The sequence below is a fragment of the Engraulis encrasicolus genome, chromosome 19, assembly GCF_034702125.1.
Source record: "Engraulis encrasicolus isolate BLACKSEA-1 chromosome 19, IST_EnEncr_1.0, whole genome shotgun sequence".
Lineage (NCBI taxonomy): Eukaryota > Metazoa > Chordata > Actinopteri > Clupeiformes > Engraulidae > Engraulis > Engraulis encrasicolus.
This window is the reverse complement of record NC_085875.1, coordinates 44294770-44314286: the sequence shown is the minus strand read 5'-3', so window position 1 is coordinate 44314286 and position 19517 is coordinate 44294770. Positions and strand designations below refer to the sequence as shown.

The 19517-nt window shown below is 46.2% G+C and overlaps 1 protein-coding gene across 1 annotated transcript in view; it reads right to left on the bottom strand.

The window, feature by feature from the left end:
- The window catches only part of myt1lb (myelin transcription factor 1-like, b), a 165651-nt gene that overhangs the window by 6110 nt on the left and 140024 nt on the right, over positions 1-19517 (bottom strand). The window contains exons 15-23 of the mRNA XM_063184522.1: positions 17352-17411; positions 17094-17258; positions 10301-10428; positions 8804-8872; positions 7032-7094; positions 6157-6240; positions 2682-2903; positions 1958-2052; positions 791-894 (exon numbers count right to left, since the gene is read on the bottom strand). Coding sequence (XP_063040592.1) covers positions 791-894; positions 1958-2052; positions 2682-2903; positions 6157-6240; positions 7032-7094; positions 8804-8872; positions 10301-10428; positions 17094-17258; positions 17352-17411 — 990 coding nt within the window. The remainder of the gene's footprint in view (positions 1-790; positions 895-1957; positions 2053-2681; positions 2904-6156; positions 6241-7031; positions 7095-8803; positions 8873-10300; positions 10429-17093; positions 17259-17351; positions 17412-19517) is intronic.

Here is a 19517-nt window from a genome sequence, read left to right as displayed (position 1 = left end):
CCCTTTATGGGTGAAAACAAACCGAATGTCTCATCAACTTACATGCTACATCGGCTTGTCTAATGAACACAGTCCATGCTTCAACCACGGCTGTTTGGCTCTATTATTTGAACAGCCGGCAATACAACACGTTTTCGGCATGTTGCGTGTGAACAACGCTAGCCTACAGGTCCGTATCTTTCGTTTATTAAACCCCAACATCACCAATTGACTTGCATGGGTTGTTTTCCCCCACAAATGGGCGTAACGCACATGGAAAACGTCACGCCGTTTATGAGTATAGCTGGCTCCCCAGGCGACGCCCCCTCCAGCTTGGTGCCACCCCCTCAAGGGTGCCACCCCGGGCGATTGCCCTGTTGGCCCGCCCGTAGGACCGGCCCTGCCCTTTCTTCATATTTTTCATATGTCTGCAGACGTGTACAAATGCATAGACCAGTATGTCTTGCAAGTCAAATGAATATAAAAGTCATATTCTGCATTGAGCACTATGGCCACAGTGGTTGAGCAGAGCCCTAACACCACCTTATGACAGACTATACCTCAACAATGTGTTGAAATGGTTAGTTTTGTAAGTCTTCAAGAATTTCCAAAGAAAATCTTTGAAGACAATTCAAAAAGTAATCCCTTGAATACCTAAGGATTAACGGCAAGGTAACAAATGAGTTTTTTATTGGAGACCATTCTTTTCAAGGCCCATAAATGACAGACATAAATGTGAAGTAAAAGATTTATATGCTAATAAAGAAGCAACAAAAAACTCTGTTTTTTGACAGCAATGGTAAAGTTTTACCTGTGTTCGAAGTTTGATCATATCTGCTTCCACCTGTGAATTAGATTCACTTAAATCTTTGATTTCTTCATCCAGCTGTTTAATCTCCTCGTCCGTCTCTATGCCTACCGAGACAAACACACAAAAACAAGACCGATTCAATATGGCCTTTAAAATGACCTCAGGATGATGGCATGGTGATGGTGCGTTATGTGTGAAAAATGGTTTAGCGATAGGCTATAACACGTTACTTATTCTGCTTTTGTAACATCAGAAATGACTGAAAGGCGTATAGAATCTGGTTTCTGTTCCCATGGTCCCACATTCTCTCAGTGCTCTCAAGATATTTCTAATTTCATTTTTCCCCTAAAAAAACAGTTATTTTCTGTCAGGTTAGGGTGAGTGATTGTTTTGTCTGGGCACTGCTTGTATTCATGCAGCATTGTCATTTTGTAACAGAATTTGGTATCGAAAAAAATATTTGCTAGCATGAGATTTGTCACTTTTCTAACAACAGACTTAGCGGTGCTGTGGGAACAAAGAGCTGTAGGCTACTAGGAATCTTTCCTTGTACTTCATTTTTAAAATGCATATGATAATCGCTGCATTACTACATGAACATGAAATCATTCGACATTGTCAACCATGTAGAAACTAAGAACAACCCTTTCCTGCTTCGCTTTGCTTCACATGTAGTGAACCTGTACTCTTAACATGATGATAACAACAGTTAGCACCTTGCCTGCTTCCCACTTCTGAGTGGTGAGAATTAGCCCTAGTAGCTAAAAATGATGGCTTGATGAGATGGTGGTGGTGGACTGGCTTGCAAGCAAGTAAGCATCTATAAGCCCACATACAACAGTAATTACCAGAACCCTGATTGCAAGTGCTAGGATGATAACCAGGCAATCAGGGGCCCATTGTCGCGGACGGACTAGAACTGTGCCATAATGTATGCAGCGCTGCTGATTGGCAAGTTGCTCTCTCGACCGCTCTCCGCTATTATCTTGCGTTAGCGCACGGCTGCCTGGCGCCATTAGTTACACAAGACTGTGATTGGCCGTGGGTTGTGTATGCATATGCGGACGGCTGGCAGGGCTGATGAGCCTGCTGTGCTTGCTGTGGCCAGTGCTAATGATGTGTGGACTGTGGTGGTGGACGGTGGGGGGTGGAGTGGGGGTCCGCTACCGTTGCTGCCGGGCCGCTGCTTTAGCGTTAGCATCTCCACCCCGGACAGCCTGGCTTTCTTCATGGCCGACGTGGCACGGGGACAGCCGGAGAGACTGGAGGAGGAGGACCAGTAGTGAGAGAGAGATAGAGTGAGAGAGAGAGAGAGAGAGAGAGAGAGATGGAGAGAGAGAGAGAGAGCGAGAGAGAGAGAGAGAGAGAGAGAGATGAAGAGAAAACAGATAGAAACAGACACTTAAAGTGTGAAATACAATATGACATCATACAGTAGCTGACTGACTGACATTGTTAATTTAACATGCAGAGTGTGTATGCAATCCATGTAGTTACCTGTCTGTGTACCACTCTGTCTGCATGTCTGCCTTTCTGTCTGTCTACTGTATCTACTTGTATACATTCATCCATCCATCCATCCATCCATCCAACATAAAAAATATCAGTCCACCTACAGTACAGTTAGGTGGATAATATAATGAGTGTATCATACCACTCTGTCCCCACAGTGCCAAGGTGACACAGTAGCACTGTAATGAGACAGGCCCCATTTCTCAATGTGAATAGTTCTAGCCTTGCTAGGACGTGAAACACCCAGTGATTGGATACGCCACAGATTTCACCAAAGAGTATCCAATCACTGGGTGTTTCACTTCGTAGCAAGGCTAGAACACTGCACATTGAGAAATGGTGAGTGTGAGGCCATGCCAATAGCCCCCGTATACTGTACCTGCGATGTGTCAGGAAGCTCCCGCTCACGTGGCCCGAGCCGTCGCAGCCGGGCGTGGGGCACGACATGCCGTCCGTCTTGCCCGCCTTCCACGTGAACTGCGAGCCGTTCATGTAGCCGTCCTTCTGCCGCTTGGCCGCCAGCGGGCACCCCGAGGCGCTGCGGTGGGACACATACTTCCCCGTCACGTGACCCTGCCCGTCACACCCTGGCACAGGACACCTGCAGTCACAGAGGAGGAGAGGAAGAGATAGAACATATTTATTTTGGGGACACTTGTGCCTTTATAAGATAGAAGAACGGTAAAGAGAAGTCAGAAAATGGGTGAGAGAGAGATGTGGTATGGTTGGCAAATGACCCAGGGTGGATTTGAACCTGGGTCCCTATGGGCAATCTGCCCATATATGGTATGGAATATTAGCGCAGTGCAACACTGTGTTAGCCTGATTTACATCGTCTGGCTGCGTTCAGCAACTACACGCCTGGCGTTCCCTTCCATAGAGCAGGAATCAGGTAACCACGGTGTACCTAAGAAGAAGACGTTGTAGCATGCAGTTACAGTAGCCTATTTGTATGCTAGCCTTGGCCCGCCAATAGACTACTACCTGTGTGAGCTCACATGAGGGTTTGGCGGGCCTTTGGATTCACCCTGATCCCAAACCAAAATGCAGTAGAACCAATCAGGATTGTGGAGTGGGTGAAAATGTATGTAGAAGGGAAAAATAAATTAAATCAATTGTTTCAGAAATTTCTCTTACAATGTTTTTTTCTTTATCACACTGACACTGTAAAATAAAGTGTTACCTCATACTGTATAATGTCCACACTCCACAGCCATCAGCTTTGATCATCATCGTAATGCTAACACTGAGGGGATACATGAACCTGAGAGGTGTACCAACATGGTTGGGTTTCTAATTAGCTTAAAAGCTTGTAATGAATAAAAGAATTGTAACTCAGTTAATTTTTCCAATTCTTGACTATGCAGATGTTGTATATGGTAATACTCCTGAAACTCATCTTCATCCTCTCAATGTACTGTACAACAGTCTTTGTAGATTTGTACTTAGATGTCCGTATAGGACACATCACTGTACAATGTATGAAGCCTTGAACTGGCCTGCACCCAAGAATAGAAGAAAGCTCCACTGGTCAATTCTCATTTTTAAATGTATACACACACAGTCCCCTCCTTACCTGAAAGAGCTACTAACCCCCCTAAGCTCTGACTATAGCCTACGTAACATTGACCATCTGTTCTTAGTGACACCCAGAATTAGAAAGGAAATCGGTCGCCGAGCATTTAAATTCAAAGCTCCATCAGTTTGGAATAGCCTTCCCTCTTCATTTAGGTCCATCACTTCCCTTTATATTTTTAGATCATCTTTAATCACTTACTTTGAAACATCCTGCTCTTGTTTCTGAAAGGCCTTAGTTGCTGGGTCGGGTTTTTGTTTGTTTGTTTCTGGTTACGGTCTGTTTTGTTTTTGTGTTTTTTGGGTTTTCTGTTGTCTTGTTTTGCCCTCTTCCTTCTCATTCTTTTTCATTTTTCTTTTCATTCATATGATTTCTTTAACAACTAATGGCATCTTGTAAACCATACTATTGTAGCATGTTGGGTGGTGGGGTAGTTTGGAGAGCAACGCCAGTGAGTGAATGAGTGAGTGTGTGTGTCTATGTCTACTGTTTTGTTTTGTTTTTTGTTTTTGTACTGTACTGTCAGTAGGACCCTATCGAAAATGAGATGGTACATCTCAAGGGGCCATCCTTGCAACAAATTAATAAATAAAATTAAAAAAAATAATGGCACTTGCAGTTGTGATTGCTTCATGCCCGGTGGATTGGGGTAGATTACAGGCATTTAAAAAAAAAACAAATGTTGTACTGTATGACTTACACTAACACTAACACTAACACCATTCACTCAGCACAGGAACCAACCAAGCTGCTAAGCTTCATTCCAAACGGAATAATGATTTATTATTGCCACCAAGCGAAAATCAACTGTTCTTGTGAGTCTCCCCCCCCGCAACCCAGTAAAAAATTACATAGCTTTATGGAATGACCATGATGGAAATGGCTGTGGCTAGACTAAATGAAAACAAATGGCCGAAAACACCACATTGCACACAATGCCATACAGTTCCGCCTTTGTCAAGAAATTGTCTTTGCACAAAAATGCCCTATTGCTTTCTGTTTTTTTTTCTTCTTTTTTTTCAAATCGGGCCTGTAGTTGATTCCACTACCTGCCGTTAAATTGCCTCTGTCATTGGCTTTAGAGAACAATGGCTGGCTGTAGCAATCGCTGAAGTCTATCAGTGCTCAGTGGGGCTGCTATTAGTCTGACTGTGTGTGTGTGTGTGTGTGTGTGTGTGTGTGTGTGTGTGTGTGTGTGTGTGTGTGTGTGTGTGTGTGTGTGTGTGTGTGTGTGTGTGTGTGTGTGTGTGTGTGTGTGTGTGTGTGTGTGTGTGTGTGTGTGTGTGTGTGTGTGTGTGTGCACTTGCGTGCTTGTGTGTGAATCTTTGTCAGTGTGAGGTGCTGTGTGTGGGTGAGTGTGTGTGTTTGTGAGTGTGTGTGAGTGTGTGTGTGTGTGTGTGTGTGTGTGTGTGTGTGTGTGTGTGTGTGTGTGTGCACATGTGTGTGTGTATGTGTGTGCATACAGTATGTGATGTGTGTAAGATTGTGTGTGTGTATGTGTATGTGTGTGCGCGTCTGCGTGTGTGTGGACGGGCGCGTGCGTCCTGTGCGTACGTACGTGTGAGTGTATACTGGTGAGCATGTGTGTGTGTTTGTGTGCGCGTGCGCCTGTGTGTGTGAGTGTGGGTCTGTGTGTTGTAAAACCAGGCACTATGTTGATTTTCTTCCCCCTAGTGCTGCAGTCCAATCGATGGGAATGGTGGGCCGTACGAGACAGGACCGCTGGTGGGGAACTTGCCAAATTGCATCAATACAAAAAGTGGCACTTTTTCAACCCTACATTATATAAAACTACTTTCCCCATGAGGTCTGAATATTGTTACCCAGGTCTTATATATACACAGTATATCTATACTTCCGACGGTGAGAACATTTTCTAGTCTTAAAATAAAGGCACGGAACACGATGAGAAATCAATTTGCTAAGCCCATACTGTTTTGGGGGCATGCCGGCTACGGTGGTGGGGGCATGTTTTGTCGGTAGGCTACGAGCAGAGAATGGATGGCAAGATCATCACCTCCCATTTTTCTAAACGAGTTTCCGGGTGTCAAAGGCGAGGACTTGCTCGACGTGTTTGATTTGATTATGCCTGTAATCACCAGTGCATTGTTGCAAGGGGTTGAAGGGGGGGACGATAATACCAGTAATAAGAAAAATGAATTGCCAATAGATTTTGTGTAGTCCCTGGGAAAGTGTTCAGGAGGGTTTTTTTGGTATTGGTTAGCGTGGGCAGGAATGGGCACACCCGATTGGCTGGTGTGGGCACAGATGCTCGTACCTGATTGGCTCCTGGTCTTCTTTGTCTTCTTTGCTGTGCGTTATCTTGATGCCACTCTTCCGTGCCCGGGGACATCCTGATAGACTGGGGAGGCAAACATTACACTTTATTCTCTCTCTTGTTCTCTCTCTCTCTCTATTTCTCTCTCTCTCTCTCTCTCTCTCTCTCTCTCTCTCTCTCTCATTTGCTTTCTCTCTCTCATTGGCATTCACTCTCTTATTATCTCTCTCATTCTTTCTACGTTATATCTCCCCCCCCCCTCTCTCTCTACCTCCCCTTCACAGCATGTCAATATCATTGTAGCTGAGGGGGGACTTATTCATCATTGTTGGTGCCCAAACAGACTTGTGTCCTGCATGGATACTCACAGTTGCACAGCAAAAGTCCCCGGAGGATTAATTTAGTAATTCTGTTACTGAAGAAAGTAATAGCTTTTGCACTACATCATCTGGTTGTGCTGATTAATAATAATTACAACATGCTTATGCGATTTTTCTTTTTTCTTTTTTTTTGTACCCCCACCCTTACACTACCTAATCACCTAAATCAAATCAAACAGCAGCAGGGTGCTCATTGAGTTTCATTAAACAATATCTGCACACAATGTGTAATATAATCATGCAGCCAGCCACACTCACTGCCTTGCCTTCAGGTACCCTTGAAATAGTGTGTGTGTGTGTGTGTGCGTGCATGTGTGTGTGTGTGTGTGTGTGTGCGCGTGTCTGTGCGTGTGTGTGTATGTGTGCGTGTGCTTGGGTGCGTATGTGCGTGCGTGCGTGCGTGTGTGTGTGTGCACCTGCATGCATGTGTGTGTATGTGTAGTGGTGGGCGGGCCGCACTATAGTGTGACATGATTGATGAGGGACATGTGTTACCTTCTGTGGGAGGCGTAGTTGCCAGTAATGTGTCCCGAGCCATCGCAGCCCGGGGTCGGGCACCTGGGGACAGAGGGACATTCAGTTAGCGTCCAGCCAGCGCGGCTAAGAGAGAAGGACACACAGACCAGAGCCACAGACAGACCCACACCACAGACCTCCTACTCCTCCTCAGTCCAGAGGTCACCAGACAGACTCGCGAGCGAGCCAACACCTTCACTTGTACAGCACAGGTCAGCACCTTGCCATATGGCCTAGATCTGGCAGCTTGGAAAGTGTACTGTTGTTCAGCAGAACCCAAAGTCAGGGGGGCGGGCTCAGAATTGGGTATACTGGGGGCTCCCAGTTGTCTCGAGCCCAGGGAGAAAGGGGGCCCAGAATTGGGTTTCTATTACATTGCATGTATTGATTTGAGGGGCCTTATTGGTTTACCTTGTCCTGAGCCTGGCCAGAGCTTTCAGCTGCAGCGGCCCTGCTCACAGTACAAGTACCTCCCTAAAATTTACAGTTGTAAAATGTACAGCGTATACAGTAGTACCTGGAGTCTGTAGCTCGCTGTTTATTTCAGTCTCTGTGGCCACAGTACCCTCTCTCTTTAGAATTTACAGGTAACACGCCTTTCCTAAAGCGGCAATGCACAAGCTAATCAGAAAACAGCAACGAGTTTGCAGCCATATAAAAACAATGTGACTACAGTACCTGGGCCAGGCCTTGTTCCCCTTAATTAGACTTGATTAACATTCTGCATTTTGAATATTAGAAGGCAATTAAAGGGCAGGGGATTTTAATACCATGTGCTCTGCCTTTGCGTTAATCACTGTAATTAACATTGAGATTTAACTTTGCAAAGAACTCAGTGTAAAGTTCTTATGAAGGCTCTTTTGTCTTTCAAATCATATAGGGGTCGAATCTACTAGACAGCATCTCATTGTAACCCTTTCTTTTACGGTTTGGTTTCTCTCTTAGTCTATCTATATGTAGCCACACGTACTATTGTACGGTACTTTTTGCAATGTTAATACAACACTTAAGAGTTGGATTCAACACTCTGTAGTGAGTGTTGAATTACTGCAGCAGGAGTTATTTAAACTGCACATCTCACCCTAATCCCTATCCCACCCCATACAGTACCACTTTGTTACTCTCAACTTGGATTCATTAGTTTACAAATCCAGTGCCACATATTCCAAATGACCTGATTTCACCTGTCTGATTCATCCAGATGATTGACTGGTTTAATGATCACAACAGGAACAGTAAAGTCAAGTGATCCATCTCATACATCCATACATACAAGCCTATAAGGAGCTGATCATTTTGTGTCAGAAGGTTATGCTTCTGAACTAAGCTGACTTTAACATCCTAGTCTTTGTAAATGTAAACATGATTTCAGCAAATTGTGTGCATGTAGGGAATTTTGTATCAAACATTGAAGGTTAGGTTTTTGAACTAATTTGACTTAGACATGCTATACTCCATAGCTTTTCCATCTCTAAAGGTCTGTTTAGACTTCTCCATCAGTTGCAAGACAAGTAACTGTGGCAGATTACGGACAATTCAGCCTGGGAAAAATATACGTTGAGCGCTGCAAGGGGTCGTTTCAGCTCTAAAGAGGGGGGCGTGGTGGCTGTTTTGGTACGTGATCTGCCACCAACCCCTGCTGAAAGTACGTGTCCTGCAACTGAAGGAGGAGTCTGAACCAGGCTTAAGATGTAGTATACAAAACAGGTAACAGCAGTTTGGTAATAGCAAAGGGGTTTCTTTTGTCTTACTTGAGCTCTTGTGAGTTGGTGGCCATCATGCTCCGAATGCTTTTGTCGGCTAAAGGACAACCTGAAAGACTGGAAAATACACCACATTCTGCATGTTAGCGAGAAGCTTTCAGGGCTATAGGGGCACACAAACATGTCGATTAAGGTAAAACACACACTCACACATTCTACACACGTCACTCAAAGACACACGTACAGTACACACAATCATTTACTCATTGAGGTCCACATAAGAGAATTAGAGAATTGACTGTAAATGCAAGAAGCAATGGTGAACATGCAGGGGCCATAAAATCTGAAATACTAGTTAACCCTCTGAATAATGTGTTGTCTTAAGCCTTAAGTGAACCTATATGGACAATATCAATGTAAATGCAATTATATAGATAGATTATCTTTAAAGTTATGTGTTTTTGGTATCAGTATCGTACTGATTTATACAGTATATTCAACTGAAAATTGTGCCATTGAGCAAAAAGTACTTGAGCCATTGATCAAAAAATACTCAAAGGGTTAACATAGACAGAAGCAGCACTTTGTAGCTATTGGTGTTCGACAGTATAGTTGAGGTAAGCTGAAAACAATAAGTAATTGTAAAATATTGAATCCACCATGATAAAAATGATGTCACACCTTCTATGTGAGGCGTAATTACCGGTCACGTGACCACTTCCATCACACCCTGGTGTTGCGCATCTGTCTCCAGAAAGAAACAATAGATAGAATAAAACCCAAAATGTAACGAAATAATCAAAGCCAAAAGTATTAAGGGTAGTAGTCGAAGGCTGAAAAAGGGGGCTATTGGTTATCTTCTTTTATTGATTTTTTTTTCTTTCATTGTTTCCAGTTTAGCTTCACTGTCTGCAAAAAATATGTCTGAAGCCCTGTGACATCTAGTGTGTCTGTGTTTTGCTGGTCTTGACCTTATCCAGGGGTGATCTGCTGCAATGTGAACAAGTTGAATGGGAATGATGCTGTATAGCTGGCATGAAGCATCAGAAAGAAAAAAAGAAAAGAAAAGAAAAAGAGAAGCAGAGCAGCAATAGTATGCTAAACTGATGGGCCTGTGCTCAAATGAGGAGGAGAGGAGAAGAGCTTGCCATTGTATCATGTAGAGCAGCATAATATAAAGCATGCTAGGAAGTGTTGTGGACAAATACCGCTGAAGCATAGTGTCAGAAAGGAAAGGAAATTAAAAGAGGGAGAAAAATAAGAGAGGGAATAAAAGGGAGAAAAGAGAAAAAGGGTGCCTTGAGGAACAAAGGAGAGGATAAAGAAGAGCTATAAGGAGGGGTGTACACAGTATTAAAAAATGCAGCATTAGTTCAACACTTAGAGAGCACCTTATAGCCGAACACAGTAGAAAATGTTACATTGACTCTCTAAGTGTTGAATTAACACTACATTTTTTACTGTATAGAGGGAAGACAAGGGCAAAGCAGCAGCAGCAGCAGCATACGTGTATATGACACCTTTCCAGATGCCATCTTTGCTTACGTTATGAGGTCCTTCTTGCTCTCCTTGCAGGGCGCGAACTTGGGCTTTGGACTCGGGATGCTCAGCTCGTGATCGGTGGCGTAGGGACTCGCGTCCAGAATGTCGTGGAAGGGGTCCAGATCATCAGTCTGCGGCAGACAGCAGGGGAGAGAGAGGGAGAGAGAGAGAGAGAGAGAGAGAGAGAGAGAGAGAGAGAGAGAGAGAGAGAGAGAGAAACAGGGAGAGGAAGGGGGTGGGGGTGGGAGGGTAGAGAGACAGAGGGAATGAGAGAGTGAGAGAGAGAGAGAGAAAGAGAGAAAGAGAGTGAGTGAGAGAGAAAGAGAGTGTGTGAGAGAGAGAAAGAGAGTGAGAGAGAGTGAGAGAGAGAAAGAGAGAGAGAGAGAGAGAGAGAGAGAGAGAGAGGCAGAGAGACAGAGATGGATGGGCATCACAGACAAGAGGCAGAGGCAGAGGGATGAAGGGAGGAATGGAGCGTGGGTGGGAGGGGTGTGGTTCGATTGAACGAAAGAGAGAAAGAAAGGCCAGAGAGAAGATTGAGATGGATTGGGACAGAGACGGGCCATGAGAGACAGATGGGACAAAAATGTAAAGGAAAGACAGCAGATGAGAGAGGGAGGAGAAAAAAGAGAGAGGGGAGGGGACAAAGAGAGGGAGAGAGAGCGAGAGGGAAAAAGAAGCAGAGAGACAAAATAGCTTTAATATCCTTCTTCTTCATCCATGCCTCTACTCAGATTTTAATCAATTGTTAATTTTATACATTCATTTCTCTTTCCTCTATCTCTTTACTCTATCTCTTTTCCCCATTTGGTTCAGGGGGCATTTCTGTGAGGTGTCTGTCTGTCTGTCTGTCTGGCATGGCTGCTAACAGCTTTGCCCTGGCCCAGGACAAAACCATCTGAAAGGGCCCCCCACCCTATCCATAAAATTCGGAACCCCTCCCTCCCTCCCTCCCTCCTTCACTCTTGGGCCCCGGACAACTGACCCCTTTGTCCCCCCCCCCTTGTCAGCTTCGATGCTGCCTGGGTTGAGGCTGCCTGGGGCTGGGGCTGGGGCTGGGGCTGGGGCTGGGGCTGGGGCTAGCTGGCATGGGGGGAGATGGAGGGAGGCTCTGCTGGGACGCGGTCCAGATGGCCCATAGCCGAGGGCCCTGCATGCGGAGCAGAGATCAGGGGACTACTGCAACCCAGTCACACCCGGCAGACACATCCGTCAGCCTCCGTGATGCCCAGACCCGTGCCAGGTGCTGCTGGACGGGAGTCACTGGCACGAGGCAGGAAGTCTGGAGCTCTCTATGGCATGGAGGAGCGCAGTTATTGGCACGGATGGACGGAGAAGGAGGAGGGAGGGCAGGCACTGCATGCGCCCCCCTGCCACAAGCAGTCCTATAGCTAGCTGAAACTCCAGAGTCACTGGCTGGAGCTCTGTATACATGGCACAGGGATGGAGGAGGGTGGGGCACGGCGGCCATCCGCCCCAGCCAGCCAATAGTACTATCCCAAAGCTCCAGTTCCAGAGTCAGCAAAGCCCTGGTACAGCACGGGTAAGGTTGTTTATTGGCGGTGAAAAAGGGCTAATGGCAGAGGTGGAGGCAGAGGGTGCAGCCTTCTATGGCATTGGAATGGAGGGCACGCCCCCCCTCCAACCAGCCATAGTACCAGGCTAGCTCGAGTCAATGGCAGAGGAGGGGTTGTAGCCCCCACTGGTATAGGGGAGGGTATGGCAGTGGGCCCTCACCCCACACAGCCATTGCATCAGCCTCGGATGTAGATCCAGAGCCCTTGGTAGACAGGTAGAGGATATAGCCCTCTGTGGCACAACTGGGTCAAAGAAAGGCACAGCCCTCTGCTACAACCCACCACAGAACTGGAACCATAGCTCTTGCTTCTGGCACAGGAGGAGACACAACATTTCTTCCCCATTACATATGCATACCATGTTGCAACTTCTGTAAGCCCTCTAAGGTGTACTGAATTGAACCTAGCAAAGAGCAATCATGGTGCAGACAAGAACACATACCACATGGTAGTTCAAAATCAGTTGCTTGCCTCCAATGTATGTCATGCTCACAGAGGATGTCAACTCTCGCCCCTAAACACAGGAAGAGGGTACCAGCCTTCAATAGTACGGGCACAACCATGGAGGAGGGGACAGTTCTCCACCACTTTCTCTTTCTCAAATTTTGCAGAGCCAATTCAACACTTAGAGAGTCAATTTTATCATCGTCTAGAGTGCATTTGGTCCCAGAGTACTCTCTAAGAGTTGAAATAACACTGCAGTTGTTACTGTGCTCTACAAAGGAAAAGTGAAGCAACTACATATTTGGTCAAAATTGAGTTTCCATCTTGTGACAAAGCCTTAGGGTCCTAATGTGTCCCGTTTTACAGATATCGCCATGTCAAATTTGCAGTACCCAAAACATCTAACCTAATACCAAGGCTTTAAAGGCATTTTTCTGTTTCAATGGCGTTGGCGTTTCTGCACTATGACTTTGTAGGGCAGTACTGTGTGCAGCCATAGATCCAGTTCCAGCTCTTGTTCCTGCATCTCAAGTCAACTGTGAAGTGTGTGTCCACTCTCATGGTCACTGTGTGCGTGCAAATATACATTGCATAAGTACATTGTACGGAGCAAGCAGTATAACCCGAATGGTTTGCTCATATTGAGTGCCGAAAAAATCAACACCGTCTAGGAACTGGGACACAGCAAAACAAATAGAGGCATATGAAACAGACACACTCCGCACAATCTCTCTCTCTCTCTCTCTCTCTCTCTCTCTCTCTCTCTCTCTCTCTCTCTCTCTCTCTCTCTCTCCACACACACACACACACACACACACACACACACACACACACACACACACACACAATACTACCGGCACCAGTACCCACATGAGCATAAAAACACCTTCAAACACAAAGCTGCTGCAGTTATCTTTGAGTTCTTTCAGGTTCTTGAGAACCTTCCTGAGCCTTTTTTATACAGGATGAAACCTGCTGCCTGTGATGATGGAGACGTTTCAGCGTTGGTACTGTAGTGAGTTAGGGAAGGCAGGGGTGCTGACAGCTTTGGTCGGGCCTAGGACAAAGTAATCTGAAATGGACCCCCAGATCCATTGATACAATGTAATGAGGACCCAATTCTGGGCCCCCTCTCTCCCTGGGCCCTGGGACAACTATCCCCTTTGTCCTCCCTGTCGGCACTCCTGAGTGAAGGAGCGAAACAGAACAGAGGGGCGTCACCATGCCACTAGGCATCCGGTGTCAAAAATGTAAACTCTTCACAAGAAAAATTATCAGCTTTTAAACACCTGCACACTAATGTACTCACACGTACGTACGCACGAAGACAGACAGAGAGAGAGAGAGAGAGAGAGAGAGAGAGAGAGAGAGAGAGAGAGAGAGAGAGAGAGAGAGAGAGAGAAATCACTTGATTCCTCGCACATCATCAAAAAGTCACACACTCTCCATAGGCACAGTGCAGTGCTATACTTCGCACTTCATTTGTATGCAAATAGTGGAAGCCCTCCATCGTCTGTCAAAACGGTCTGTCAATCATTACTTCCTGAAGTGTGAATTTTAATCTGTCAAACTTGGCATGTGGCGCAGACACGCAGATCTTTAAAGGACATGCCTATGTGGCTTTGGGTATAGATACGGCATATACGCTCCTTGAATTTCTCAAGCAAAATACTTGTTTCTGGACAAGCTGTTTCTGGAACAATGCGAAGAAAAACCTAAAGCTATTCCCTATAAACATGGCAAGTGAGAACCCATGAAATAAAAGGAGATGCGGTGGGGTGGGTGGGTGATGGGGGGTTTAAAAGACTATTCCGACATTGTCAATATTTGCACCCACCGACACAAAAGATCTTTGATTATTTTTTGTCATTTTTAGATGTGTCACTAGATGGCAGTGTGGTGAAAACCCACAATCTGTCTTGCTGCTGCAGCTTTGACTTGCAGCTCAATTTTTGTTTGGGGGGGAGGGGGGGCTACCGTTATGGTCCTGAAGGGCTTTGCCAAATTGATCTCTCATGAATTGGAATATTACACTACCTGTTTTCTGCACTGCACCATCACCGGAATGCTGAGGACTCTGGCACTATACAAAAAAGCCCTGTACACCCACACCAATAGCAGTACATGCTTTTGTGTGCACACATTTCACACTGCCACTCCAGCACTATTACTCACATACAAACCACACAATCACGCTAACCTTGGCCACTGGATGTACCTGCATACAGACACACACACACATGGCCATCCATAAAAACATTTGGGCAAGTACACATATGGGCAACACAATGACAGTCACACTAACACACAAGAGAAAGCATGCATGCATGCACCTATGCACCGACGCACGGACGCACGCACGCACGCACGCACGCACGCACGCACGCACGCACGCATGCACGCACGGACGCACGCACGCACGCACGCACGCACGCACGCCTATCCAAGCACAACAGATACACAGAAACATAAACAAAATACAAGTACACATTTCCTAAACACATCTCTTGATGAAAAAACACCTCACACAAAGTCTTACATGGGTCCTCAGAGCACCAAATATCGTCCAAATACTTCCAAATATAATTTAATACCAACTAACATTGCTCTTTTCTGACATTATATCTATTTTGTTTAATGAGTGAAATGGCTCAAGTGGGAAAAAAATGTCCGAGAGCAGTATCAAAAACATAAATTAAACTAAAAATAATTTATGCTTATGCCACACTCCCTCTCTTTACGTGGAAGACCCTTGGTAAAGAAAACAGATTTGTGGCTGTCGAGTGATAAATAGCATTTCATTGTGAGCTTCAAAACATTTCCTGGATCTGACAAACGACTGATGTTTCGGAGTCACGACGACTGATGTTTTTTTTTCTTTTTTTTGTCACTGGCACATCATATGGGCAGGGTTGCCAGTGTACTGTATGGTATATGAGAGTTATGTTCTGAAGAGGGGAAGAGGGAAATGACACAGAACATATTTCAAACACAACAACAACCACCATGGAGGCTGAGACGGAGAGGAGAGGAGAGGAGAGGAGAGGAGAGGAGAGGAGAGGAGAGGAGAGGAGAGGAGAGGAGAGAGACAAAGTGACAGATGTTGAGCTGCATGCTTAAAAATGTTCAGTGACACATGACTATGTGCGAGGAGGATGGATGCGTGTGATTGTGTGTGATTGTGTGTGTGTGTGTGCGGGAGTGTGTGTGCGGGCGCGCACGCGCGCGTGTGCACGTGCATTGGTATAACTTGTTTGTATATATACTATATACGCAGGGCCGCTGACAGCTTTTGCTGGGCCCAGGACAAAGTCATCTGAAAGGGCCCCCTATCCAATGCATGCAATGTAATGGGGACCCAATTTTGGGACCCATATTTCCCTGGGCCCAGGACAACATACCCCTTTGTCCCCCCTGTCAGAGGCGGGCCTGTATATACGTATAGTATGTATGTCTTCATGTGTAAATTTGTGCACATCTGTGTTTTCATATCACACACGAGAGAGAGAGAGAGAGCGAGAGAGTGAGGGAGAGAGTTAGGAGTTCAATCTCCCAGGTGTTTATCACGGTGTGGGGTATTCTCTTCTCCCGGCTCTCTGTGCCTGAATATGCTGTGCCTGAGTAAACAGGCAGGAGCTGGAGAGAGGGAGAGAGAGAGGAGCACAAAGGCAGTGCCAGCTTTTTGTCAAGGCGCTCCTCAGCTCCCGCCTGGTACAATACCACTGCTGGGTATGCAAGAGCATAGATTTCTCAACCATCGTCACTGCTGCTTTTCCACAGCCTGCATGGACTAATTCATACCGCCTATGATGCTACTGTGCATCGAACATGAAGTCAGTTGCTTTCAAGTCAGTGTGGCCGACTTCACTATTCTCGGCCATTCCATTGGCTGAGACATTGTGCACCTATGAAAAAAGAATGCTATGCATATGTATGTTAGATCATGTGCATATGCCTGCATCAGAATGAGTGGTTTAATTGGCTGGTCTGATCTATAGTACTGAGGGGCATTTTAAAGATGGCCACTTTTTGCGTACATGGGAGCTTAGCCAGACCTTAGCCAGGCTAACTCACCAAATGTATAAACCTGCACAAAACAGGAGACCATCGCCCTGCGTGGGCGTGGTCACAAGCAGCCTTCATGTTTGTTCACCCTATAGCAACACCGTGATTGGGCATGTGATGTTTTTATCTATAAGTATATGAATGTCTTGTCTAAAGACCTCAGGAGGACACTGAGGAGATTGTAGAGGTGTAACTAAGAAGAGAAAGGCTAGGAGAGGGTGTGTCTGTGAAGATTCATCATTTCTCATTCATCCATGATAAAGATTGTCATTCATCCAGGTGTCATACAGTAGAAGTCAAAGGGGCTAAGTTGTAAGCAAGTGGACTTCTTTTTTGGGAGCTTGATGATGTTTCCCTCCAAATCTTTCATCCAAAAGTCTTCTTCAGTTCTGGCCAGATGATGGGGAACGAGGAGCTAGAGTGTATTATACTGTATGTATCTCAGGTCTGGATCACAGGAGGTGGAGCAGCAGCAGATTACTCCCACCCCCCTCGCCCCCCCCACCATCATCACATGACACAACGCTCACATGAGTTTCACGTCACGGGTAGCTTGCAACTTAGCTCCTTTGACCGGGCTCTTAAGGTTTTTATAGTAGGTGGCAGGCAGGCAGTCGTGCAAGCAGCAGCAGCAGTAGCGCTAGCAGTGGCAGTAGCAGTAGCAGTAGCAGTAGCAGTAGCAGTAGCAGTAGCAGTAGCAGTGCTAGCACCTCTTTGGGGTCGTCCTCGTCCAGGCACTTGATCTTGGGGTAGTCGAGGTGGTGGGGCTCCCAGCAGTCGGCGGCCTGGCCCAGCGGGTAGCAGTGGTTGCCCAGCAGTGCCTGGCGGCGGGGGGACATGGGCTCCAGCGGTGTGAGCACGGCACAGCTGCCCTCCTGATCCCTCTGGGGGTGGTGGTGGTGAGGCTGGTGGTGCTGATCCCTCTGGTGGTGGTGGGCTGCCGTTGCAGCAGCCGCCGCTGCCGCCACTGCCAACTTGGTCACGCTCAGGTCCAGCGTGCCGTTCTCATCCAAGTCTATGTCCAGGGTCTACCACAGAGGGGGACAGTGGGAGGAGGTGCAGTAGAGAGGGAGGAGAGAAAAGAAGAGGAGGTGGAGAAGAGGTGGAAGGGAAAGGGGGAGATGGGAGGGAGGAGTGGTGTGGGGAGGAAGGAAAGGTGTGAGAGAGATAGACAGGGTAAACGGGTGGCAAGAATTGATAGATTAAGGTTAGAAGAGATAGATAGATAGATAGATAGATAGATAGATAGATAGATAAATAGATAGATAGATAGATAGATAGATAGATAGATAGATAGATAGATAAGGAGAGAGATAGAAAGAGAGAGAGAGAGAGAAGCGGTAGACAAGAAAGATGCACAAAACCAGAGGGATGAAGGGAGAAAGCATGAGAAAGAGAAGGAAAGCAGATGGAGGGATGACGGGGGAAGAGAGCAAGAGAGAGACGTGAGAGGTTTTGTTTTTCTTCCCCTCTTCTCTCGTTCTCTCTCTTTTATCCTCCTCTGTGCTCCATTTTAGCAAGGACTGCTCGCATGTGTAGCAACTGTGCTCGTGTCGATACTAGGCTATACGTATGTGTGTGTGCGTGTGTGTATGTGTGTGTGTGTGTGCGTGTGCTCAGAGTGCATTGATATTCTGCTGCAAATGTGTGTTTGTGTGTACACAACATGCATGGAAGTGGATTGTCGACCGACACTGTGCATGTGAGCATGACTGATTTACACACACAATAAGCAACATGGACAAGCATCGAAAACATGTCTGTGGAGCACATGGGTTAATGTTGTAGTGATGCGTTAGCATGACGTAACATCGTTAGCATGATGTAACATTGTTAGCATGACGTAGCATCATTAGCATGATGCAGCATTGTTAGCACATTTGATATACAGTTGCATCTCCTCTTAAACTCACTGACACTAAAGGAAATAACACAGTTCCTGAGAGGACAATATATAACAGTTAAGTACAGCAGCCCATCAAATCAACATTTTTCACAGGCATTACTTGAACACAGATACACGCGCACGCTCACGCGCACAAACGCGCACGCACTCATATTGGCAAACAAATTGATGCACACACTAGCGCACACACGCAAATTACCTATAGGCGTAAACATCACCCAACTGCTTCAATAAAAAGTAAGTGAAGTGACCATGCATATCCTCAGATACAAGGACATTTCCCAGACACATACAAAAGATGCCTACATAAACACACGCATGCACTCGCACGGCACGGACTACACACACACAAACACACACAAACAAGCACACACGCACACACGCACGCACACACACACACACACACACACACACACACACACACACACACACACACACACACACACACACACACACACACACACACACACACACACACACACACACACACACGCACACGCACACACTGAACCCAGTAGTGAGGGGTTGTGTTGTCTCATGTTATGGAAGTGGGACACCACTGGTTTTTGTGTGTGTCCTGCCTGACCAGGAGCAAGACCCAGTTCCCAGCTCAGTTCGTGTCGGTAATGAAATTTCAAATAGTTCACTGAGCCCCAGCCTCCAGATCTGCATAGCCAGAGTACTAGACTGACTGTTGCAGAGGAGAGGAGACAATCACCCCTCTTGATTCTAATGCATCTGGACAACAGAGGAGGTGGTGGTTCCGCCTGTGTGTGTGTGTGTGTGTGTGTGTGTGTGTGTGTGTGTGTGTGTGTGTGTGTGTGTGTGTGTGTGTGTGTGTGTGTGTGTGTGTGTGTGTGTGTGTGTGTACTGCACCAATCTACCTTCGTGAGGTCACTGCTATTGGAGCACAGCAACAAGGCGGGGCCCTCGCTCTATGTGGGGCCCTTTTGCTGGGTTAGTTTTGTTGTTACTGGTATATGTTTTAAAAACATTTCCTCACTGACTGTTTTGGTTTCAATGGGAGGCCCCCACAAAGATATTAAGGTGTGGCTGTGTGTGTGTGTGTGTGTGTGTGTGTGTGTGCTTGCATGCGTGCGTGTGTGTGTGAATTCTGTGTGTCTGTGTTTTAAGTAGTGAATGGGAACAAGCCACAAGCCAAAAACACAGAATGAGTCGAGTAACACAGACAGCTGAAACGATTAGCACCACTGCCCTGCGTACTGTA